Source organism: Mustela lutreola, chromosome 2, assembly GCF_030435805.1.
Source record: "Mustela lutreola isolate mMusLut2 chromosome 2, mMusLut2.pri, whole genome shotgun sequence".
Classification (NCBI taxonomy): Eukaryota; Metazoa; Chordata; class Mammalia; order Carnivora; family Mustelidae; genus Mustela; species Mustela lutreola.
Genome location: NC_081291.1, coordinates 107,934,553 through 107,961,027, shown reverse-complemented (window position 1 = coordinate 107,961,027; position 26,475 = coordinate 107,934,553). Strand labels below are relative to the sequence as shown.

Genomic DNA, 26,475 nt, shown 5'->3' with positions numbered 1-26,475 from the left:
ATTAAAACAGTAAAAGAAGCTAAAGACTTACAAAAAAAAAAAATTAACAGCCAAAAGCCATTCATAAAAAGAAGCAAAAATTCTCATCAAGCATGAAAGGTCAAACTATTTCAGTCATTATTTTAAAATTAGTTTCACGTGAGATGATTTCTATTGTAAACATTAGTTATTAATCTATTAGCAGATAGAGATTCTACCTTTTCATTGACTAATACAAAGCACTAGAAAATGTATTTAGACATACTTAGATTTCTATTTTAAAAAATTAAGTTAATTCTCCAAAGCTATGAAAATTATTAGATGCTTTTCTGTTTTAAACTAGACAGACTGTTAGGTTTTCTTGCTACTTCAAACGGTATCACCTTTACCATTAAAATAGAGATCTGTTAAATAAGCATCTAGATAAAACCAAGTGACTTGCCTCTAATACAAATCATCAAGAGGAAGGCTAGAAAAGGAAGAACTTCTCGGTTTCTTTGCTTTGGTACACATAGTTGGTTAGAAATGTTAAAGGAAACACCTATAAACAAACAAAATGGTGCAGCCCTGCCACATGGGATGACATGCAATGGAAACAATCTCTGATATTGATCAAAATGGTTTTTTTAAAATCATTTGAAGTAGAGTGAACTATACTAATAACAGCTCTTATGTTTTACAGTATAGTAATCATACATAATTCTATGAAAAACTATAGTTTTATTGCACAATAGAAAGCACCCACCCACATAACCGTGTAAACTTTTCGTGCTTCTGGGATCTTTAAAAAATAAATTTCTATTGAATTGCTGCATCTTAGGATAATAACCTCGAAAAATAATTTTAAAAACACCACATTAAAATTTTTTTTTTTTTTTTTTTTTTTTTTGGTCAGAGAGCATTTCCTCTGATTATTAACTTTATAGATCGTATACGTTTCTGAATCCCAATACATTTCTGAAACCCAGGTTTCCCTACCATCTATCTGCTTCTGGGTGACTCTCTCACATCATCACTTTTTTGTACACTCAGGGAAGACACTATAAATTCATCTTAATTTTGACATTTCTTAAGGAAGAAAATCATAATAAATCCTACACAGAAAAAATTTTTCAATTATTAAAATCTATGTATTATATGACACTGTCTCCCCTTCTCTGCCATTAAAATAAAGAAAAAAGAGTCAACTACACTCATTTACATTGATCAAAACTTTAATTGGATGAGTAAGATGGAATGTAATTTTTTAAACTGCTCCTATGGGATAATACTAGCTATTATTAACATTTCTAATAAAAGGAAAAAATGAGATGGTTCATAGCCTATAATGTATAGGATAAGTTACTTATTTCACGCTCACACTACCTGTATTTTGGAGCTACTTTAAAAAACAGTAAGGGCACCTGGCTGGCTCAGAGGGGAGCCAAAGGAGGAGTGTGCAGCTATCTATCTTGAGGTCATGAATTCAACTCCCACGTTAGGTGTAGAGATTACTTAAGTGAACTTTAAAAAACATTTTTTAAGATAATTAAATAATCAAAAAGACCAACTTTAGAAAGCACTGAGCTGATTACTACACTATATCCTACAGAAACTGACCACAAAGCCAAAATATAAAAAGACTGTTTTTTAAACAGCAAAATTTCTTGGTTCATTAAGAAAAATAATACACCACTTTATATCTATCCCAAAGTGAAATAACTCAATAAAGATTTTAGGCCAAAATACTAAATTCATAAACAGTTAGATATTATTGATATTTAAATACCTATGAGAGCTTCAGGATAACAAAACATGGTGGGAGTAAAGGAAAAAATGTATTAAAAAAATAAATCAAGTGTCTTTTTTCATGTTTAATCATTAGTCCTAGAACGGCACTTGAAACCAAAAATAAAATGTAAAAGTCAAACTTCTAAATCTTAGATTTGTCACTAAAGCTATAAAAATGAAATTCATATATGTGCCAAGTAGGTGAACATTTAACAAAATTAAAAGCTTCAGCATGTACACTACTATCTTTCAAATTCAATTAAATTTGTCCCAAGAAAAAAAGACCAAAATATTTTTTTAAAAACCTCTAGGAAATGATAATTTGTATTTTCAATAAAACTAACATGATTATTAGCAAAGGCGCTAATTCCTAGTTACTGTTTAAAATTTTGAAAAGTGTTTAACTGGCTTATTTTCCTCAAAAAAATAAAAAAGATACAAAGGCATTCATATTACTTACTCATCTATATCTTTGAGTTACAATAAATGTATCAAATTAAAATATATCAATTAAAACTGATATATTAAAATATATCAATTAAAACATATTGAGGCAATTGGCAATGAAAAGATTAATTCCATTCTTCAAATGAAATATGTATATTTTCTTTCCAATTTAAAACATGAGACATTATATCCATTGCAAGTAATCCAAATGAAATGCAGGTTAATTATGAGCTTTCTCGTGCCAAAGAGGAAACTGGAGTAAGGCAGAAATGAGGGGAAGGAAGCCATTTGGTACCTGATATGATCGGGCTTTTTCCTGTCATGTGAAAAAATGGGGCAGGATTAAAACATAAAGGAAAGGTGGTAAAAGAATGAAAACGCAAATGTGCAAAATAAGCAAAGGACTAGCATGATATGAAAATAAAGCAAGAATTAAAGAAACAAGCTTAAGCTCAAACCTAACAAAAGAGTCAAAAATATCTGTTGTATTTTGCTCTCAAATATATACATGTATGCATTTACACAACTCTAACTCTTAGGAATCTGAAATGCTAGTATTTTAGAAATATTCAAAAATGTTCTTCAATTATTATGCTATAAAAAGTTCTGGTAGGACTTGGCACACTTGGGCATACCTCTACTATTATTTTCTCCCTCTGTGGTAATAGCTATAAAATAAAGTACTTCTCATTTTAGTAAGTTGCTCCTAAAAAATTAAGGGCAATAATCACTATAGATATATCTTCATAAAGCTGAAACAAATGAAACTCTTCATAAGGAAAGTAGGATCACTAATTAAGAATTTCAAAGATTATAAAATATTATTAGGCAAATAAACCTATCTCCTACCTGCTCTCCCCCTTTTCATCATGACAGCAGACAAAGGCCACACATAAGCAGAATATCTTTTAATCTATCATACACTTATTTTAAAACAAAAAGCCAATAAAAACAAAATTTGTATCTGAGCTAGCAGCATATATAATACTTTAAGAAACTGTACAATACATTTTAGGCTTTTAGTTATATTTTCTACTTCAACACAATCTGACTATAGCATGTAATAATTCAGCTTATTTATTCATTTAACCAGTTTACTACTAAATAATCTAAGCACTTAATTATTTTCCTTATTCATTCATATATATGTATATAGGTACAAATATATATATATGTATGAATAACCCATCTGGCCTTGATTTGAGCCTGAGGTGAAGTTGCCACATTGAGAAAATGGCCTGATATGGAAAGATAATTTTGGTAGATCTCATGTGTTTTCAGAAAAACATGTATTATAGACATATAAAAATCCTGAGACACTACAAACTAGAAATCTGAAACCAAGAGACAAATTCAACAATTCACATAAAACATAAAGTGTCTCACTCCTTACATTCTTTCAATCACATCACACAAAATATGATCTCTTTTGTTAAAATTCAAATTAGAGAATGATGCTTAGATTTTATGAAGCCCAGGGACAGGTTTTTAAACTACCTGGGAATTCCTAATCAAATTCACATTTCTGGGGTGCCTGGGTGGCTCAGTGGGTTAAAGCCTCTGCCTTCGGCTCAGGTCAGGATCTCAGGGTCCTGGGATTGAGCCCCACCTTGGGCTCTCTGCTCAGCAGGGAACCTGCTTCCTCCCCTCTCTCTGCCTGCCTCTTCTCTGCCTACTTGTGATCTCGGTCTGTCAAATAAATAAATAAAATCTTTAAAAAAAAAAATCACATTTCTCTCAGGAAGTAAGTCTTTTCTAAAAGTTGGTTTAGGGACGCCTGGGTGGCTCAGTTGGTTGGACGACTGCCTTCGGCTCAGGTCATGATCCCGGAGTCCTGGGATCAAGTCCCACATCGGGCTCCTAGCTCCATGCGGAGTCTGCATCTCCCTCTGACCTTCTCCTTGCTCATGCTCTCTCTCACTGTCTCTCTCTCAAATAAATAAATAAAATCTTTAAAAAAAATAAAAAATAAAATAAAAAATAATAAAAGTTGGTTTAAACGGGTGATGGGGATTAAGGAGGGCACTTGTGGTGAGCCCAGCACTTTTAAGTGCTGGATCACTAAATTCTATACCTGAAACTAGTATTATGATCTATGTTAATTGGAAATGAAATAAAAACAAACAAATAAATAAATGTTGGCTTTGAAAATATTACATGCCACCATTCCATCAAACTATAGATAATGGCGAATTTGTCATCATAGGATTAGTACCTTATAGTGACAACAAAAAGTGTTCCCTAAAACTAATCTACAGACAATCTAAAGAAGATACTTAAAGAGTAGGCAGAAAAATCTTTATGCTTGCAGAGTTGGGATCCTAGATTTTTAAAGGTGAGGTACAAATACCACAAATATATCTTTTATTTGAAGTCTAATCAAATATATGAAATCAAGCTGGATAGAAAACTAATTAGAGAAGAAGGGCAGATTCTACAGTCATATATAGGTAAAGGGAAGGTATTTGCAAGTATTTCCTGAGATTAGATTTTTTATAAACTTCATATAAGAATTTTAGGTTAATTCTGAAGTTTTAAGTTGAAAAGCAGAAAAAAATTCTAAATAACATTTAACAGATTTTTCTTCTCCCTTTCACCATTACAGACCTATAACCTAGAAAATATCTAAAACTTTTGTTATAAGCTTTTGACTTTTGTTTTCTGTGAGAAGACTACTATACAATGTTTATATACTATATTCCTTAGAAGTCTGCTTTTTACTGGTATTTTCATGAAACATTCTTTTTAAAGGCATATGAAAATGAAAAAATCTGTTCATAATCTTCCTAATAATGTAAATAGTCTAGGAGAAATATTTTTTTAATAGTTCTTAAGTTTTTTTTAAATATTTGACATATTCTGCTTTATCAAAGCAAAAATTTATATGGAATTTCCATAGCAAGTTAAAAAAAAAAAAGACAGGTTCTAGGCCTCGGTATTGTCACAGACCAGCTGTGTGACCTTCAAAGAGCAACCATCTCTCTGCACCTTCATTACTTTACTAAAAATCAGGGTGTTGAAATATGATCCATGATTCTAATGAGTAACTGTCATCCACTACAATTAGTTGGCATCTCCTTTAAAAAGCAGGCTCATTTCCAAAGGCACTGTCTTTCCACTTTACAAATGGAAGGTAAGAGAGGCGCCTGGGTGGCTCAGTTGTTAAGCATCTGCTTTCAGCTCAAGTCATGATCCCAGGGTCCTGGGATGGAGCCCCACATAGGGCTCCCTGCTCAGCGGGGAGTCTGCTTCTCTCCCTCCCTTTGCTGCTCCCCGGGCTTGTGCGTGCTCTTTCTCTCTGTCAAACAAATAAATAAAATCTTAAAAAAAAAAAAAAAAAAAAAAAGGAAGGTAACATATCTACAACTGAGAATTTAATAGTTATTCCCTACTTGCTTTTAGTTACATTTTATTATCTATGCCAATTAATAGAATTCATGAAACAAGTAATAAAAAACAAAAGGTCCATGTTTAAATCAGAATTAATTTTCTCCTATTGCCCTAAATGGCAATGCAATTTTCCACTAACACTTACTGTGCTTCATTTTGAAGTCTGAGATCATTTCTCATTGGAGTAGTCCAGGGAAGATCTTTCATTTCTTCTTAACATAATGGTATAGTTTCTATGGATTTACTGTATTTTCACTGTGTTAAACTTTAAGTAGGTTGTTTTGAAATCTGAAGGTTAAAATTCAATTCTAACATTACCTCATGAAACTGTACTGGTTGACAAATCTTTATTTATTATAAAAAGTGACACACTATTGTTTTATTTTAATTTCCTATTCTGGCCGTGGAAATTTGCCAGGAAAAAGTTAAAACTGTCTTAATTTAAACAGCTTAGAAAACAGAATTTTAATTTTTCATTTTCATTTTACAATGGTAAAAAACACTACTCTACCCAGACCACCTTAATTGATCCTTCTGTATTCCTTCATTATTTCATAAGTTCTACATAACTCAAAGAGGTTTAATATCAAATATAATCACTTTCTATTTATATTCATCCTCATGTAAAGAAAAATTATATCAAATAAAAAACACCTCATAGACTTAAGTATCTGGCAATATCAAATACTAGGGAAATGCTCAATAAATCACTGACATTTGAAAACACCAGTGAATGTTCCATATAATCTCATCACCAAGAAATCAAAATAAGTGCACTAGGAATCCACTTTAATACATTAAATATTCAAGCATACAGTTTCCATTTAAATTAACAAAAACATACTAAATTAAATTTACCAAGAAAATTCTATTTATTTTGCTAATGTCCATTTTAAAAAAAACAACAATCTTCTCTATCATTAAGTGAATTCATGTCTTGTTCAAGAAGCAAATGAAACATACACATTCAACCAATAATGTAAATCAATTCACCAGAACCCAATGTTACTCTCAATTATTACAAAATTATTCTAGCTACTTTGTTGTTATTGTTGTTGTTTCTGCAAAAACAGAGGCATCCTTAAATAAAAGACTAATAACTACTATTTGGAAAGATGATCCTGATCCAACGCAATCTTTTTTTATACTGTAATGTCTGAAATTATTTTACTTTATTGTATTAATACACAGAAAAGCATAATAAAATACTTTTTATGTTTATATAAAAAGACATTTATATGATTAATACTTTGTAAAAATTAGATTAACAACAACAAAAAGCAACATTTTTGGTAGCCATCAAGTTTAGAATAAAGGAGCACCAACTGCTACAGACACTCCACATATAAAAATAATCTCATTTCCTAAAAGTCCTGGTTAAAGTTATTGCAAAGATCAAAAGACCACAATCACCTAGCTTAAAAGATCATAAGCAAACACTAAATTAAAATGTACATAAACATCACACAGAGAAGGAACCCAAAGGGGGTAAAAAAAAATCTTGCCTCCTGGTTTATATTTTGCTTAATTTTACCCTTTAGAATTAGTGCTATCAATGGACTGAGTTCAAGAAAATTATTATGGACTGTGATTATTATGGACTGTGTAAAATTATTATGAAAGAGCTGTCAAATCACAGCGAAGGTCAGAAACAACATGGCAAGATCAAGACTAGTATTTGAAATATATTACCTGTTCCAAGTTTTGAAGGCATTGCTGGCTCGTTTGAACAGATATCCTTCCATAACAATGCCATTTGCAGCATCTACATTATATTCTAACTTAGAATCATCACTGGAGAAATCCTAAACAAAATAAAAAAGTTCATATGATTTGATTAAGTCCCCTACACAAAAAATTTATTGTAGGGAAACAGCTCAAGACAGAAAAAGCTTTGTATTAAACAGAAAAGCTTTGCATTAAAACAGCTATATTAACAATATTCATAAGAAAAGAGGAGACCTAAATGTTAGATAATAGAAGAATGCTTCAACATATTAAGGTGTTTCAATTCAATGTCTTGTTATACAATAATTATTATAATGACAATATTAAAGCACAGATGATTACATAGAATATATTCTGAAAGAGAAAACAATAGGTTATAGGCACAGTGATTAAAGGTACAAAATATTATGTATACAAATAGACAAAAGGAGTAAATAAATACTATGCATGTTATGTTTAAAATGTTTCCATTTCACCCTAATATTATATTATGATGTGTGTGCTAACAAAAAAGGAATATAGATATATTTAAATTAGGATTACTTAAATCTACTACTATTCTCTGAGTATATTACTATTATGGTAGTTTTTTAAGTTGGTAGAACATGCAACTCTTGATCTCAAGGTAGTGAGGTAGAGCCCCATGTTGGGTGTAGAGATCATTTAAAAATAAAAAATCTGGGGCGCCTGGGTGGCTCAGTGGGTTAAGCCTCTGCCTTCTGCTCAGGTCATGATCCCAGGATCCTGGGATGGAGCCCACATTGGGCTCTCTGCTCAGCAGGGAGCCTGCTTCCCCCTCCTCTTCTGCTTGCTTCTCTGTCTACTTGGGGTCTCTCTTTCTCTCTGTCAAATAAATAAAATCTTTTTAAAAATAATAATACAAATAATTTTTAAAATTTTAAAAATATATAAAATCTTGGGGCACCTGATAACTCAGTTGGTTAAGCTTCTGCCTTCAGCTCAGGTCAGGATCCCAGGGTCCTGGGATGGAGCCCACATTGGGCTCCCAGCTCAACAGGGAGTCTGCTTCTGCTTCTTCCCCTCCCTCTGGGCCTCCCCGCCAACTCATACTCTCTCTCATGCTGCCTCTCTCTCAAATAAATTTAAAAAATAAAAAATAAAATATTTATTGATGAACTTACAAAATAATTTGTACAAACTGAAAAACTACGGCTATTTCCAATTTTAAAACTCTAAAAATCAGTCTCAGAACTTTCAAAATTACTTCTGGGCCAATAATCAAAGTTAGAATATTATCCTTTTAGAGAACAGCAAACTCTGTCTTGAGAAAGATTTTGGCAGAAGCTACATGACCATCTGCCAAGAATGCTGGGATGTGAGGGTCCTCCCCTAGAGGGGAGGCAGAGTGAGAATCCACCTAGGGGCCTTCCAAATCTAAGAGTCTACAAAGATGGAATATGGAAACAGAATAAATTCAGAAAAACAAAATTTATTAAAAACAACAACTCGGCCGACAGCTCTCAAAATTTAACCATAAAAAACATGCTAATCCAAAATAATCAAATGAAACAGAATTTATAAACGAATTGCTACACTTTATCCTGCTTTTTCTTTAAAAAACAAATCAGAAACACTTTAATTCCCTCAATTAAAATTTATTTGAAGCTGTAATTTATTTAATTATGCACACAGGATTATGTAACCAATTGATTTAACTGAGTATAAAATTCTAAAGGTTTCATTTATAACACTGGAAGTTTTTTAATTACTCTGATTCTACTTAAAACATTAAAATATAACCTCCTTGAAGTACAGTACATTTTTAAGTATTTTTCTAATTTTCAACTACATTTCCTGAAATAGATTAAGTCTTTAATTTATTGTTAGTATCAATTAATATAGTATTTAAAATGTGACAGATTATGTGATTTTATAATGAAAATAGTAACAATGCCTAAAATATATATTATAATTTAAATATATTGATAGCTGACAAATCAGGAAGGAATACTCAAAGGCCAAAGATTAAGTGAAAGTAGGAGGCTTGAACAGGTAAGCAGATGAAGGAAGCCAGATTTCACCTTAAGGGCATTGCCCTCATCAGAATTTGAAGCTTTTTCATGGGAGGCCCAGGGAAGAGAAGGCAGGACTAAGATAGCCAATAAAGAGAATTTAACAGAAGCTTTCCCTTCTGAAATTGTAACCAAGACAAGAATGCAAGACTAAGATAGCCAATAAAGAAAATTTAACAGAAGCTTTCCCTTCTGAAATTTTAACCAAGACAAGAACGACCATTATCACTTCAAGATTATGTTAGAAGTCCTAGGGGCACCTGGGTGGCTCAGTCAGTTAAGCAGCTGCCTTTGGCTCAGGTCATGTTCCGAGCCCCGCATCAGTCTCCCTACTCAGCAGAGAGCCTGCTTCTCCCTCTCCCTGCTGCTCTGCCTACTTGTGCTATCTCTCCGTCAAATAAATAAATAAAATCTCTTTAAAAAAAGAAGAAGAAGAAGAAGAAGTCTTAGCCAACAAAATAAATAAGAAGTAAGGAAAGAACTGGAATCAGAAAGGAAGAAACTATTATTTGCAGATGTTATGAGTTTGTACAAAAAACATCCAAAAAGGGGTGCCTGGGTGGCTCAGCGGGTTAGAGCCTCTGCCTTCAGCTCAGGTCCTGATCTCAGGGTCCTGGGTCCTGAACTCAGGCTGCACATCAGGCTCTCTGATCAGCAGGGAGTCTGCTTCCTCTTCTCTCTGCCTGCCTCTCTGCCTACTTGTGATCTCTATCTGTCAAATAAATAAAATCTTTAAAAAAAAAAAACTACATGAAAATTAAAAACATATATATCCCCCAAAAGGGCTTATATCCAGATGATATGAAGAATCTTATCAACAGTTAGGCAACCTGATGGAAAAATGGAAGAAAAACTAACAGACATTTGACAAACAGGATATCCAAATGACCAAAAGGCAGAAGGAAAGGTACTTGAGCTCATTAGTAACTAAAGCATAAATTAAAACCACAAAGAGATATCAGTATCTACCCACCAAAGTTAGCAAAATTTAAAAACTCTCACAATACCATCAGGTGGCAAGGAACACTGAGAACTCATACACAGTGCTTTCTATCAGGAATGGTAATAGCATTCTGAAATGTAATTTAGCATTATCTATTAATACTGAACATATATATACCTTCTGAACCAGCAGTTTTACTCTTAGATATAAATCTACCAAAAATATATATACACATATCCAAAAGGCATGTACATGAGTGTGCATAGCATCATTGTTTCTTTAGTTGATCAATTTCAATTCATGAAAAATGTAAATAATTACATTAGGTACATTAGACATACTTTCCCTTAATTTTTATGTGACCAAAACATTTTTTCTTTTTTTTTTCCCTTTTTTTTTTTTTTTTTTTTACCTGTAATGCAGCCTTGTGTCAGCATTTAAGGGCAAAAAAAAAAAAGCAAAAATAGCATTACTTTCTATACAGCAGTAACTGACTATTATTTAAAATCAAGTAAGTTAATCTTAGATTTCATAATCTACTACTTTTGGATCTTCAGTAAAACACTGAGCTGTATATACAACAGGGAAAGACATTAAAAGATACTTAATACTCATTAATTCATTTTAAGCAAACAGTCACAAGTTTCTAAAAATACCACCATCTCTCATTTTAATTAGAAATGATTGGTCCCAATTTTTAACAATCTTTCCATGGTAATGTCATTAACATGAGTTACCCAACCAAAAATGAGTCTAACTTTAACTTTAAACAAAACAAAACAGGGAGTTAGTCTTACCTAACTATAACTGGAAATAACTAAATTAAAGATGATCCAGTAGAAAATCTTTCCCTTAATAAATAATGTTTCTCTTTGAATATTAATAGCCCACCACCAATAAAATTTTCCTTACTTGTATTACTGACTTCACTTGAATTTTTTTCTTTTATGCCAGGCTAGTTCACCAGTATTTTAAATTCTTTAAAAACCATAACGAAAGTTGATCTGACCGGTCAATACCACAGGAACAGATTTCTTAATGCAATGCTAGAAGGCATCTTTTTTTTTTTTAGGGGAACACATGAATAAGGTGCCCCACTATTACCCATTATGCAGTCAAGTTTCCCACATTTGGGGAAATTCTAAGAGTCAGCACATTTGGAGTCAATGGATAAGCCTCACCCTGGGAAAACCACTTTTGTGATCATGATATCTCTTCCCCTGCCAGGTAAGTACAGAAGGCATCTTGTCACATACTTTTATTAGATTCAACCTCAAATTATCTCCTTTTATTTTCAGATTATCACACAAAAATATCACTAAATATGTAAGACAAAATATTATTAGGTTGAGTTCCACGTTAGTTGTATTCAAAGCTCTTCACACACAAAAATAAAAATGTGTCAGATTAAATTTTCATTTTAAAAATACATTTTTCAAATTGTTTAGCTAAGCTCAGGCAAATTAACAAGAAATGCACGTAAAATGCCATTATCACATGAGAGAAGTCAAGGGCTGCCTTAGAGTAACTATAGCTGTTAAGTCCACTATACTACACAACCACATTGATGCAAAGATGTTCTCCACCACTCCCTCTGCTTGCCCGCCCCCAACCCAAACCCTACCCCTCTTACTCAAAGGCTTTAGAGGGTTTGGTGATATCCTAACTGAAACTTTAAATAGCAGTTTAGAGTCTAAGGGCCATTTTTAAATTAGCTAAGATCCTATGAGATTGGGGTGCCTGTGTGGCTCAGTTGGTTAAGCATCTGCCTTTGGCTCAGGTCATAATCTTGTAGTCCTGGGATGGAGCCCTGCTCAGTAGGGAGTCTGCTTCTCCCTCTCTCTCTGTTCCTGCCCTCTGCTCATGCTCTTTCTCTCCCCCTCTCTCTCAAATAAATAATAAATAATCTTTTTGTAAAAAATCTTTCGAGATTAATGTTTTTGCAAAGTGGTTCAAAAACATGGCTTTCGGGCGCCTGGGTGGCTCAGTGGGTTAAAGCCTCTGCCTTCAGCTCAGGTCCTGATCTCAGGGTCCTGGGATTGAGCCCTGCATTGGGCTCTCTGCTCAGCATGGAGCCTGCCTCCCGCCCCTCTCTCTGCCTGCCTCTCTGCCTACTTGTGATCTCTGTCAAATAAATAAATAAATCTTAACCAAAAAAAAAAAAAAAAAAAAAAAAAATGGCTTTCAAATACTGTCTGATCATCTAAAAAATATTTTACTTTTCACAAAAAAAGGAGGAATTTATCTACCAAGTTCAATTACTACAGCAACTTAAAGGATTTGTTCCAACACAATAGTATCTTGCTAAAACCAGTAATTGAACAGTTCTATAAAATGGGAATTACTCTCCTTTAACTTTTCCTGTCAAGTACCTTTTGTTGAATGGTAGAATGTTTTTGCTCCATCTCTCTTTTCTCCTTTGCTGCATCCACAACCAGTCGATCCAGCTATAAAGGCAATAAGGGAGAAAATTAGCCAACTTAAAAATTAAAGAAGAAAAGGTATGATCATTTTTTAAAACATACTCTTAGTAAGTCAGCCAATGTAAGTTTACTTAAAAAGGCATTTTGACTACAACTTTAAAATGGAAGTTCTTTTTCCTCTGCTATGAAATCCTTTTTAAGAAGGTCTATAACTCCTCCAGGAAAAACATTTCTAAGAACAGTTGTAGTGCCAAGCAAACATGACAGGAGGCCTTGTCAAGGGCACAACAGTGATAAAATGATCTCCTAGAATAAGGAAGAGAACTCTAGCATAAGTTGCCTGCTGACTCCTGCAATTTCAGTAGTCAGAATCAAAGGCAGAAAGAAGATACCCTGGTGACTTTCTCCCCAAATAGCAAAAAGTAGCAGCTACACTAGTGTGGGGCCAGCTCTCCTAAGTTCAACAGAACAGACACTTCCAATGAATCACTCAAAATGCTTCATGTTTTCAAGTTGGCTTCTTAATGTTATAATCAAATCTAAAAGGCAAAAAACAAAAACAACAACTCTCCAGATTAAGAGAGAGCTAAATAATAAAATTTTTTAGGGGTGCCTGGGTGGCTCAGTGGGTTAAAGCCTCTGCCTTCAGCTCAGGTCATGATCCCAGGGTCCTGGGATCCAGCCCCACATCGGGCTCTCTGCTCAGTGGGGAGCCTGCTTCCTCCTCTCTCTCTGCCTGCCTCTCTGCCTACTTGTGATCTCTGTCTGTCAAATAAACAAAATCTTTTAAAAATAAAATAAAATAAAATTTTTTTAAAAGTAATAATAGTAATCATTCATAAGGCCAGGGTATAAAATTGCCATTGTTTAAGCTTCTGTTTTAAAAGCTCAAAAAAGGGACGCCTGGGTGGCTCAGTTGGTTGGACAACTGCTTTCGGCTCAGGTCATGATCCCGGAGTCCCAGGATCGAGTCCCACATTGGGCTCCCAGCTCCACGGGGAGTCTGCTTCTCCCTCTGACCTTCTCCTCGCTCATGCTCTCTCTCACTGTCTCTCTCTCAAATAAATAAATAAAATCTTTTTAAAAAATAAATAAATAAAAATAAAAGCTCAAAAAATTTATGAAATCATGACTCTCATTTCTTTCTTATTCCTTTCCAACAGAAAAGATGATTTCCCAATACTATGACAAATGTCCTGGCTCCTTGAACTACTCTTTGCTGGAATAAAAAACAATTGGTTATAAATTATATGAATCTACTCTTCTAGACTATGATGCATGTCATTTTATCTGATTAATGTGGGATAAATGAAAAAAAATTTTTTTAATTTTTTTTTAAGATTTTATTTATTTGACAGAAAGAGAGAAATCACAAGTAGGCAGAGAGGCAGGCAGAGAGAGAGGAGGAAGCAGCTCCCAGTGGAGCAGAAAGCCCAACATGGGGCTCAATCCCAGGACCCTGGGATCATGACCTGAGCTTTAACCCACTGAGCCACCCAGGCGCCCCATAAATGAAAAAATGTTTTAAATGTAAATATCAACAGGAATAAGGAGAAAGATAAAGTATTAAATGAATAAATGTTTTCACTGCTATTCTTTACAAAACAAAATTTTAAAAAGCCTTTGTAAAAATACCATTTGGTCCTTTATTTACTCTCTACTACAAATGATGGTGTTTTTTTTCCCTACCAGAGAATAATTTGGGCCTCAGAATTTTTTTTTCCTTAATAAAAAAAAAAATTTTAGGAGCACCTGTGTGGCTCAATTGGTTAAGGCTCAGGTCATGATTCCTTTAGTTCAGGTCATGATCCCAGGGTCCTGGGATCAAATCCCACATCAGGCTCCCTGCTCGGCAGGGAATCTGCTTCTCCCTCTCCTCTCCCCCTGCTTGTGCTCTCTCTCTCTGCCCCAAGTAAATAAATTAAAAAAAAAAAAAAAATTTTTTAAGGTTTTATTTAAATCCTAGATAGTTAGCACATAGTAAAATATTAGTTGCAGGTATACAATTGGCCACAGAATCTTAGTTATCACTGAATATTAATAAAGAACCAAAAGAAAACACCCTGAAACAAATGTAGCACTATTATAAATATTTGATTTAGATGGCAACTACACTACTACCCTTGAAGATCCAATGCATATGTGCCTTAGTGACATGTAACATTGATTTAATGGGTAATGCTCATACATGCTGCACTAGGAAAATGCCCTCAGGATTTTCTTATACTGAATGAGTGCAGTAACCATTATACCATGAGTTTATATCCTTTAATTGAATGGCATATAAGTATTATTTATCCATTCAGATTGAAGTAAAGTACAAGGCAGACCCCAAGATTCAACTAATATTTATAAACTTGTGTGCATGTACCTTCTACACTAGTACTGCAATGCAAGTGCTGGTTTTCTGCCTGTTGGACTGGTAGTAAATTCCTCTCCTACATCCCACCTCACTACTATTACAGCAGAAAAGAGCGAAAATTCACTTCTCTCTGTTGGGGCAGAAGTATAAAGAAAAAAATGTCTCAAGATGGTGGAGGGTTGGGGAAGGTACAAACTGAGGAGATGTGAAGACTGACAGTCTTGTCTCCTACATACTGGGACTATATCAGGAAGAATTTGGAGCATAGCACAATATGGGCCATGCTTCTATTAGTGCAGGTACCTATAACCAGCCAGGTGCCCTAGTCCCCTGTGTTTGGAATCCTCTCTACTCCTACCATATCAGACATCATCACTTCTCTCTCCACTTTTTAATTTCTCCCATTTCCATCTGCTTGTATATTTGTGCAAATCATATTACCTTAAATAAAACCTTCCTCCAACTCATACTCCTCTCCAGTCCTCTTTTTCCTTCGTAACACAACTTCTGGAAAAATCTTCCCTGTTCTTCACTGGTCTATTTCGTATTTATCTACCCATTATAGTTTAGCTTCTGCCACTCACACCCTCCACTCTCACAAAGGTAAATAATCTTCTTGCTGCTAAACCCAATATGTATTTCTCAGTCCTTGGTTTACTGCATTTTCTTTCCAATATTTATATTGGTAATTATCCTCTCCTTTTTGAAACACTCTCCTTGGCCCATGGTAACATCATCTCCCAGTTTTCCACCTCCTCTCTCATCTGTGTTTTAATGAAGATCCTCTTACCTAACCACCTCTTAAAAATATGTCATTCTTAGGGCCCTGTTTGAAGCCAGATTCTCTTTTTACTCTATACTAGTGGCCTTTGCTATTAACTTACAAAATGAAAGTCTTTAAACATACCATTCCAGCACTCACATTTTTCAAAAATAGCTTTGGAAACACTAAAATGATTTTGGGATACCTATTAACTCTCCATGAGTCAATTCACCCATTCTTGTGGTTAAAATTAATAATTATATGCTATTGACTCCTTTAACCTTTAACCTCATTTTGGCTCCAGATACACCCATTTAGATGTCCTATCATCAAAATTTAACATATTTAAACTTCAAATCATCATGTCCCTCTACCTTCAAATTGGCTATTCCTTAAATATCCCTCAAGTCTATTTGTTTCTATCTCTATTGCCATGTTCCTAGTTCCAGATCCAGTTATCTCATAACTGAATTACTGAAAGGATATCTGAACTGGCCACCTCCAACCAGGCTATATTTTCCAACAGGCACCAGAGCTTAGATGCCTTTCAAGGACCTGAAAAATTATGTGAGAACTGAGAGGGGAAAACTGTAAAACCAAAATTAATAAATGTCTAAAGTCTGAAGTTATTTAAACTACTCAACTACAATCTAATTCATTTGTTTATAAATTACATTTAATGTAGGATGAGGGTGCAACATAATGCTTGACAGAATATGTGGAGTGCCTAGAGCCTAGGAAGGTCTTGCCTTCCTCCCAAGTCTGGGTTATAGGTCCTAGCTGTATGTTCCTGTAACTCTTTGAAACTCTGCTATATGGTAAAGACAGCCAGCTACCCCCTAATAACCCATTCTCTCCTTCTTTCTTAACAAGACAGTATTCAAATTCTTGTAGGTCACATGCTTATCTGGCATTAAGTTTTTAATTCCCAGCTTTTCCTGCAGCCAGTATGACACTGGGATGTACACAGAAGTGGACTCTATAAATTCCAGGAGACATCCATAAAGAGAATGCACCTTTCTCTTTTCCTCTTTCCTGTCAGCAAGAATGTGGGTATGGTGACTAAAGCTTGATCAGCCACTTTGAACCATGAGGTAGAATAAAAAATGTAAGCCTGCATCCCTGCAAACCAAGTGACCATAATACCATGCCTTTGACTTTATGTAGAGAAATAAAATAAAAAATAAAATAAAACAAGAATTTCATCTTGTTGACGCTACTAATATTTCAAGGTTTCCTTGTATCACACACCAAAAAGCAAGTTCTCATTTAATAAACCCAGACAGAACACTGATCACACAGAGTAATAGTCTGGTGACTTGTTGGTCTCCTCTAATAGATTAGGTTCTACAGAGTCAGGGAACAGTATCTCTGTAACTCATGGCATATACCCTGCACACCATCCCAACAAGCACACATATGTACACACATGTGTATGCACCAAATTTACTTTTGGCCAATGAATGCACTTCTCTTACAGTCTTACCTTTTTCCTCATTTCCTTAAACTCTATTTTTCAACCTTAATCCCCTGTCCTCACAAGGTAATATGAACCTATAAGGGGTGGGGGGGGGGGGGGAATCACCTAAAAATTGGTATCATTAAATCCAAAAAGCTCACCAATCAACAAAAAAGAATATCCCAGAACAAATCTAATATAAAGTTCTTCTCAGTTATCAAAAATAATTTGAATATAATGAACTTTCTATATAATACTGTTATATGTATAATTCACATATGTGCATATATATAAAAAATAAAAAAGGTACCAAGAGTTCCATACACTTAAGATTCTGAAGATTTATTATTCAAAATAGCAAAATATACATTTTTTAGAAAATAAAAGAAGAGTATAACTCAAATGAAAAATCAGTAGGACTTTCATTTATCCAAATGTAAGAAAAGAAAAACTAAATCCAGCTATGTGTACTATAAAACAGACCCGTTTTTTTTTTTAATCTTTTTTTTTTTTTTAAAGATTTTATTTTATTTATTTGACAGAGAGAGATCACAAGTAGACAGGCAGAGAGAGAGAGAGAGAGAGAGATACAGGGAAGCAGGCTCCCTGCTGAGCAGAGAGCCCGATGTGGGACTCAATCCCAAGACCCTGAGATCATGACCTGAGCCGAAGGCAGCGGCTTAACCCACTGAGCCACCCAGGCGCCCAGACCCGTTGTTTTTAAGTTTTCCTTTCAACACCCTCATATACTGTCTATAACATATTTTTAAACTTCAATCTTCTTTTTGGTTACACATTTAACCTACACATAAATATTCCACAGCATCAAACTTCTTCATTAAATAACTGAAATGTCAAATTCCCCAATATTCTAAATTTCTTTCTTTTTCCCAACACGCTAAACTTCTTTAAAGGTACAGACATCAGGGCGCCTGGGTGGCTCAGTGGGTTAAGCCGCTGCCTTCGGCTCAGGTCATGATCTCAGGGTCTTGGGATTGAGTCCCACATCGGGCTCTCTGCTCAGCAGGGAGCCTGCTTCCCTGTATCTCTCTCTCTCTCTCTCTGCCTGCCTGTCTACTTGTGATCTCTCTCTGTCAAATAAATAAATAAAATATTTTAAAAATAAATAAATAAATAAATGATTTAAATAAAAGTACAGACATCAGAACAAAAGCAACAAAACCAAAAATAAATAAGTGGGACCACATCAAACCAAAAAACTTCTGCAATGGAAACAATCGACAAAATGAAAAGGCAACCCACCAAACGGCAGAAAATATTTGCAAATCATGTATCAGATACCATATAAAGAACTCGTACAACTTTATGGGGCACCTGGGTGGCTCAGTGGGTTAAAGCCTCTGCCTTTGGCTCAGGTCATGATCTCGGGGTCCTGGGATCAAGCCCCGTGTAGGGCTTTCTGCTTAGCGGGGAGCCTGCTTCCCCCCCACCCTGCCTCTGCCTGCCTTTCTGCCTACTTGTGATCTCTGTCAAATAAATAATTAAAATCTTTAAAAAAAAAAAAAAAAACCCATACACTTCAAAGCAAACAACAAAACACCCAAACATTTTGTTTTAAAAATGGGCAGAGGATCTGAAAAGACATTTCTCCAAATGTGAAAAACGGGTAGCCAAAAGGTACATGAAAAGGTGCTCAACATCACTAATCCTCAGGAAAATGCAAATTAAAACCACAACAAGGTATTACCTGTCAGAATGCCCATCATCAAAAAGATGAGAAATCACAAGTGTTGGTGAGGATGTGGAGAAAAGTGCACCAGTGGTGGGAATGTAAATTGGTGCAGCCACAATGGAAAATAATATGGAGATTCCTCAAAAAACTAAAAACAGAACTACCATATGTTCCAAAATGCCCCTTCTACATATGTTCAATGTAAACAAAGACACTGATTTGAAAAGATATCCACATCCCCATGTTAACTGCATTATTAATAGCCAAGATACAAGAACAACCTAAGCGCCAAAAAATGAACAGGTAAGAAAATATGGTGTATATACACATAAGGAACTATTATTCAGCCATTTAAAAAGCAAAGTAAATCTTGCCATTTGCAACAACATAGATGGACTCTGAAGGCATTATGCTAAGTGAAATAAGCCAAGCAGAGAAGGACAAATACCACATGATTTCACTCACATGTGAAATCTGGAAAAAAAAAAAAAAAAAAATCAAATTCATAGATATAGAGAACAGACTAGAATTTGCCAGAGGTGGGGGATGAGTGAGACAAAAATGGGTAAAGGGGGTCATCACAAGGTACAAATTTCCAGTTATAAAATAAATAATTCCTGGGAATGTAATGTACAGCATGGTGACTATAGTTAACACTACTGTATCATATATTTGAAAGTTACTCATCAGTATATATATATATTTTTTTAATAGATTTTATTTATTTATTTATTTATCTGATAGAGATTACAAGTAGGCAGAGAGGCAGGCAGAGAGATGAAGGGGAAGCAGGCTCCCTGCCGAGCAGAGAGCCTGATGTGGGGCTCGATCCCAGGACCCTGGGATCATGACCTGAGCCGAAGGCACAGGCCTTAACCCGCTGAGCCACCCAGGCACCCCTCAACAGTGTATCTTAAAAGTTCTGAAGAAAAGAAAAAGAATGTTTAACTATATGGAGTAATAAATATTTACTAGACTTCTGAGTTGGTCATTTGACTATAAATATGTGTGTGTGTACTAAGACACATAGAAATCTCGGGGTGCCTGGGTGTCTCAGTCGGTTAAGCAGCTGCCTTTGGCGTAGGTCATGATCCCAGGGCCCGCATCAGGCTCCTTGTTCAACAGGGAGCCTGCTCTCCCTCTGCGTCTGCCTGCCACTCTGCCTGCTTATGCTCTCTCTGACAAATAAATAAATAAAATCTTTGAAAATATATACACATATATCTCAAATTATTTTATACACCTGAATTAATGCAATATTATATCTCAATGAAAAAAAGATACAGATATCAATGTATAAAACAGAATCAAGCAATACAGTACAATATTACCTGTGCACCAAGATCCTTCATGTAGGGCCCAAGTTCACTAAATAGATCATACCCTTGATGGAAGAAGGCCAAATGAGCATACATAAAAGATAACATCTGATAAGAGAAAAAAAAAGTTTAGCATTTTAAAATCAATTCTTAGATAAATATTCCAAAATTTTTAAAAATCTTAATCTTATCTAATGTTTAAAATTTATTCCATTAGAACCCAAAATATCAAACCTATTTAAAATTAAGTCATTTTTCTCAAGAGTATTTCAGAAATATTTGTGAAGCAAGAATAAGTAATATTTAAAAGAAATGTCCAAGTGGTTTAACATTTAAAAAAAATTCTTTTTCGTTGTTTAGACTATATCCAAACAATCAAACTTCATATGGTAATAACTGAAAGAAAAAGTCGTGTTTTCAATACTTTCACCATCTTCCCACATACATCATAAAGTTATCTATATGCCTTTCAACCAAACTCCCTGGCAAAATTTTAATGCACACACACAAAAAAAGGGGAAATATAAATAAAAAATATTAAAATATATATATATGTAAAAATAAATAAATCACACCTTACAACTGACTAGGATCACTAAGTACAGCCCAAAGTAGGGGAATGATTATTTTCCTTCTCAAGTCACTGAAATAAAATGAGTCAACAGACTTTGCCAATATGGAGGGTTCTGCATATTCATTCCCAGTATCCAAAAATGTTGCTAACAGGTTAAGATTTTTTTCCAAGTTTTCCTATATTTTACCTGTTCATGAGAGAAAAATCACCCTTATTTTTATTTGTTTTTACGTGGTTAGGAATTTAATTCAATATTAGTAAAAAGAATCCTCCAAACACCCATGTTTATTTTTAGCAAGATGAGGCATCTGCTTAATACTCTGAAGTTTAAAATTTAATATTCAAGAATGCTTCAAAAGAAAATTTTTTGAACAGAAAACCAATTAAATAAAACACAAACACAAAAGGACAAAGCTCAATAAAAGATTATTCTGGAATTAGATTAACAGTAGTTGTGATATTTCATGAATATAATAAAAAACACATATAAAAAAGAGGGTGAAAGTTTAATAGCTACAACTACATAAAAATGTAAAACATGCTGCACATCAAAACACATAATAAACATACTAAAAGATGAATGATAAACTAGGAAAACATACATGACAAAGGGTTAATGGTCTTAAAATATAAAAAGTTGTTACAAATCAGTATGAAAAGAGGACTAACAAAAATACAGGAAACAAAGAGGCCAAAATATACAGGAAAAAAATCCAAACTCACACATATTTAATACAAACATTGTATTAAAGATATGCAAAATTGAACAATGACATGACCTGACATTTTCTATCTATCAAATTATAGGTAGAGTGGGAGAAATTAGAACCCAGTGTTCGTAGTATGGTTCACTTTCACATACTACTAGCGGAAATGTTGTATAACTCTTAAAATTTACCATTATTTTTTAAAAGTTTTTTAATAAATGCTTAAACACTCTATGTAATCTCTTGTCTAAATCTATCCTAAGGAAATAATCATATTATTTATTAGAATGATCACTATAGTGCTATTCTTTAATGTCAAAAACATGGAAATTACTTAGAAATCCATTAATGGATAAACCTAATTTATGGCATATTTAATTGACCTGCAAACTATATCCAGCCCTATCACTTATTTTTGGATGGCCTATGAGTTAAGAGCGGTTTTTACATTTTTTAAATGGTTGAAAGACAATGAAAAAAATGAAACTCATGACATGTGAAGACTGTATGAAATTCAAATTTCCATGTCCATAAGAAAAATTCTTATTAACACGTAGTAATGCTATTCATTTACATATTGTCTATGGCTGCTTTCTCATTACAACATCGCAGGTAAGTAATTACGACAAAGACCACATGGTCCACAAAACCTAACACATTCACTACCTGGCCCTTCACGAAAAAAGGTTGCCTACACCTAGGATATTCACATGGTAGAATTCTGTATGGCCAGGAAACCCATTGTTAAATAAAAAATATTTAGGGCTCCTGGGTGGTTGAATTGGTTAAGTTACTACCTTTGGCTCAAGTCATGATCCTGGAGTCCCAGGATAGAGTCCCACATCAGGTTCCCAGCTCCACCAGGAGTCTACTTCTCCCTCTGACCTTCTCCCCTCTCATGCTTTCTCTCACTCTCTCTCTCAAATAAATAAATTTAAAAAATCTTTTAAAAATATATTAATTAAAAATGTTTAAAAGTAAAAAATATTTAAAGACATGTGATGATTTTGTAGTTACTATCAAAAGAACAAAGTTATAAAACATATGTAGCAATGATTCCGATTTCTTTTTTAAAAAATTATGTGTTGGGGCGCCTGGGTGGCTCAGTGGTTAAAGCCTCTGCCTTCAGCTCAGGTCGTGATGCCAGGGTCCTGGGTTGGAGCCCTGCATCGGGCTCTCTGCTCAGCAGGGAGCCTGCCTCCTCCTCTCTCTCTCTCTCTCTCTCTGCCTGCCTCTCTGCCTACTTGTGACCTGTCAAATAAATAAATAAAAATCTTTTTTAAAAAATTATGTGTAATTTTAAAACACACATATACACAGTCACATACACACATGCTCACAGAAAGAGAGGGGAAAAGGTGGATATATGCCAAGATATTAAGAGTAGTTCTCCCTTGGTAGTAAGATTTCTAAGTATTTTAACTTTTTTCTTCATACATTTTACTTTTCAATTTTCTCCAATTAACATACATTAATCTCAATCTAGAAAGGGAAGTAAGTGGCAGTAAAGAGCAAGTACAAGGTACTTACCTGATAAGAAATAATATAAATATAGAATTTAGGAAAAAGCTAGGTGAGTACAAGAATCAAAAGCAATTTATGTACACCCTTTCAGGATAAAAAACAAAACACTTCAGTGAACAGAGAGGAAAAATTATTTCTAAGGTTCTCGAAATATGAAAGAATGCAATGCCATACTACTACCATCCCCTGTCTACTTCCTCATTAGCTTTAAGATTTTTTTTTTTTAAAAGGGATCCAAAAAAAAAAAAAAAAATGGGCATAGAGGCTCAGGGAAAAACATTATCCTCAAATTTCATCACCTTTTATTTTCAAACAGCACTCTAAAGAACAAACCAACAGGCTAATAAAATCATCAATAATCCTAAGGAAAACTTCTCTAAATGATACGATTTATACATGCCCTCAATCTCAAGTATTTAAATGCATGTTAATAGGAGAGAAAGACATAAGTAACTATAACATGAAGGAGACAAAAAAGTGGTTAAGCAACATAGGAGAAGTATGAAAAGATCTGTAAGATTAATTCTGAACCTGGAATAAATATATTTACATGTATATACAAACATACATATACACACATATGATGCTGCTTTAAATGCTTACATATGTACACTTAGATCATATTAGAATCATCATTTCAATAAATATCTTACTGATTTTAGGATTTCTGATCTCCTTTTTGATTGAAGGACATTAATCTGAGGAAAAATACACTTGGTTAATAACCTAAACATTTATTTTAAAAACTAATCTACAATGCAATATTGTAAAATTTGCTTATTCTGATAGTTTGATACTTTTCCAGAACAGTAAATTAAATCAAAGGTCAAGTTTTTCACCCTTTGACACGTTTTGTAAAAACAGTTAAGACAAACATGCCAATGAAATTCTCATCTATTTTCAACTCAAAGAAAAACTGGCCATGCATAAGTCATAAATACTGTAGTGATAAAACTATCACTTTGATAGACATTTGAATTTCTCAGAATTTCATCTTTTCCCCATCCTCCTTATCTAATTGTTCATCTAGACCCTTCAACATAGATCCTTAATGCAAACTCTCATCACTTTTACCACTACTACCAACCACCTTATCTTTTCTAGACTGTTGCAATAGCCTATGAACTAGCCTCTATACTCATGACTCTCTACAACCCATTCTCCACACAGTAAACAGAGTGATCTTTTCAAAATATAAATAAGATTATTCTATGTCCAACTTAAAACCTTCCAACTTCCTGGGCACCTGGGTGGCTCAGTGGGTTAAGCTGCTGCCTTCGGCTCAGGTCATGATCTCAGGGTCCTGGGATCGAGTCCCACATCGGGCTATCTGCTCAGCAGGGAGCCTGCTTCCTTCTCTCTCTCTCTCTGCCTGCCTCTCACTGTACTTGTAATTTCTCTCTGTCAAATAAATAAATAAAATCTTAAAAAAAAAAAAAAAAAAAAAAAAAAAAAACCTTCCAACTTCCTTGTGTAGCCTGCATGGCCCTTTGTGATGTTCACCTCTCTAACCCACCCAGTTTTCTTCCACTTTACCTTTCTGTGCTCCAACCCCAATCCCAAACTACTCCCACCTCAACACTTTCAAACTAGTTGTTCTGTCTTCATGTCATAATTGTCTGCCCAGACAGGCAGAAGGATACCTGTTACCAATCAGGTTCCAGCTGAAGTACTAGCTCCTCTGAAAGGTCTATGTAGGCCCTATGTACTCTCTAGTACAACAACTCTATTTATTTCCTTCATAGCATTCATAACCACCTCATATTTTCTTATTTACTTATGTCTTTTCCCCAGTTAAAGTGTGAGCTCCATAAGATCAAGGTCTTCCTTATTCCCAGCTGCATTCTCCAACTGGTACAGAGTGAGGACTCAATAAATATTTGTTAACTAAATTAACAGACTTTAAATAATATTTTAATTAGACTAAACTTACTGAAAGATCAGTAAATTATGAAAGTTGCCTTTGTGGTATCTGTCCCAACTCTAGAAATTCTTAACAAATATTTTGTCTACTATATATCAGCTTAATGAAATTAAATGTTTATACAAAAAAAGAATCATTCACTTTTTGCTAATATCGTCAAAAGATTACAGAATATCTTTCCTTTTGATATGTTCTTCCCACTAAATATTCTGCCTGTTGTTTTATAATTTTAAAGCACTGATCAGAAAACTAAAAACACACCAAGAAAAATCCAAATAACTATGCTCAAATAAGCACTAATTTCCTTTGTATGTCTGTTTCAAGACCTCTTCAGTTTTGAGAACTAAAATATTAACTTTCAAATGCTCTAAGTAAAGCAGAGGCTACAGATAACCTATTATTTAGACTTTGGAAAATGCCAAAAGTGTTTCTGTTTTATCTATTTTTTTATGTTTGGCAATGAAAAATAGCATTTACTTGAATAAAAAAGTAAAGTCAAATATGTACAGAAGCTAAAACATGACAAACTTTATAAATTTGGATATTTATTACTTACTATGCCCTAAAATAGCCATTTTAGCCATATAATGAAATGACACAAGAGTTCTCATCAGAAAAATTAAATAAGGTAATACTTATGGGGGACATGGGGGCCTAACTTAAAACTACTGGATGAACACTAAAGGAAATGGATAATTTATTTTCCAACCACTAGAGAGAATATAACCTAGACGTAGAAAAGAGATACAAATAATTATAATAAATGTGATTAAGTGCTCTAACAGCAATGTGTATAATACTATTATGACAGCACAGCAAAGGCAGGGGCAAGAATGATTCACTTTGCCTGGAAAAACTTGTAAACTGACCACAGAACAGAGAACAAAGTGGTAACAGGGCAGGTAAAATTGAGAAGACCAATTTTGTGAGAACATCTTAAAATTCAAAACAAGAAACAATTAAAACTGGTGTTAGGGCTGCATCAAAGGTAAGAAGAGCAGACTTAAGAGGTACAGAGAACTTTTTCTCTCTCTCTCTTTTTTTTTTTTTTTTAAAAGAGTGAGAGAGTATGCACAGCAGTATAGGGACGTGGATCACAGAGAGAAAGGGAGAGAGAGAATCCCAAGCAAGCACCACACCCAGCATGGGGCCTGACAGGGCTTGATCTCATGACCCTGAGATCATGACCTGAGCCAAAATCAAGAGACAGATGCTCAATTAACTGAGCCAGCAGGTGCCCCAATACACAGAATTTTTTAATTTGGTTTTTAGATATAGCAGCTGAGAATGAGAATATCTGATGTAACTGTCCATAAGAATCTCTAGGATTGGGTAAGAAGATTCCAGCATTCAGTTAGGTAAGAGCAAAAAAAAAAAAAAAAGCCATTTGGAAGAAGACAGTTCTCAGTTGTAAATCAAAAAGAAAGAGGGACATCT

General features: G+C 34.2%; 1 protein-coding gene and 1 non-coding gene across 5 annotated transcripts in view; both read right to left on the bottom strand.

Moving 5' to 3' along the window:
* Positions 1–26,475, bottom strand: part of ACAP2 (ArfGAP with coiled-coil, ankyrin repeat and PH domains 2) — a 144,068-nt gene that overhangs the window by 33,661 nt on the left and 83,932 nt on the right. For 2 of the 4 annotated variants that reach the window (XM_059163093.1, XM_059163095.1), the window contains exons 7-11: positions 23,768–23,812; positions 20,322–20,417; positions 12,663–12,737; positions 7,279–7,391; positions 2,492–2,512 (exon numbers count right to left, since the gene is read on the bottom strand). In XM_059163093.1, coding sequence (XP_059019076.1) covers positions 2,492–2,512; positions 7,279–7,391; positions 12,663–12,737; positions 20,322–20,417; positions 23,768–23,812 — 350 coding nt within the window. The remainder of the gene's footprint in view (positions 1–2,491; positions 2,513–7,278; positions 7,392–12,662; positions 12,738–20,321; positions 20,418–23,767; positions 23,813–26,475) is intronic. The other 2 variants (XM_059163094.1, XM_059163096.1) reach the window with 1 other exon arrangement.
* Positions 11,360–11,525, bottom strand: LOC131826056 (U1 spliceosomal RNA). Its single transcript, XR_009351401.1, has one exon. It is a non-coding gene; the product is annotated as a U1 spliceosomal RNA (small nuclear RNA).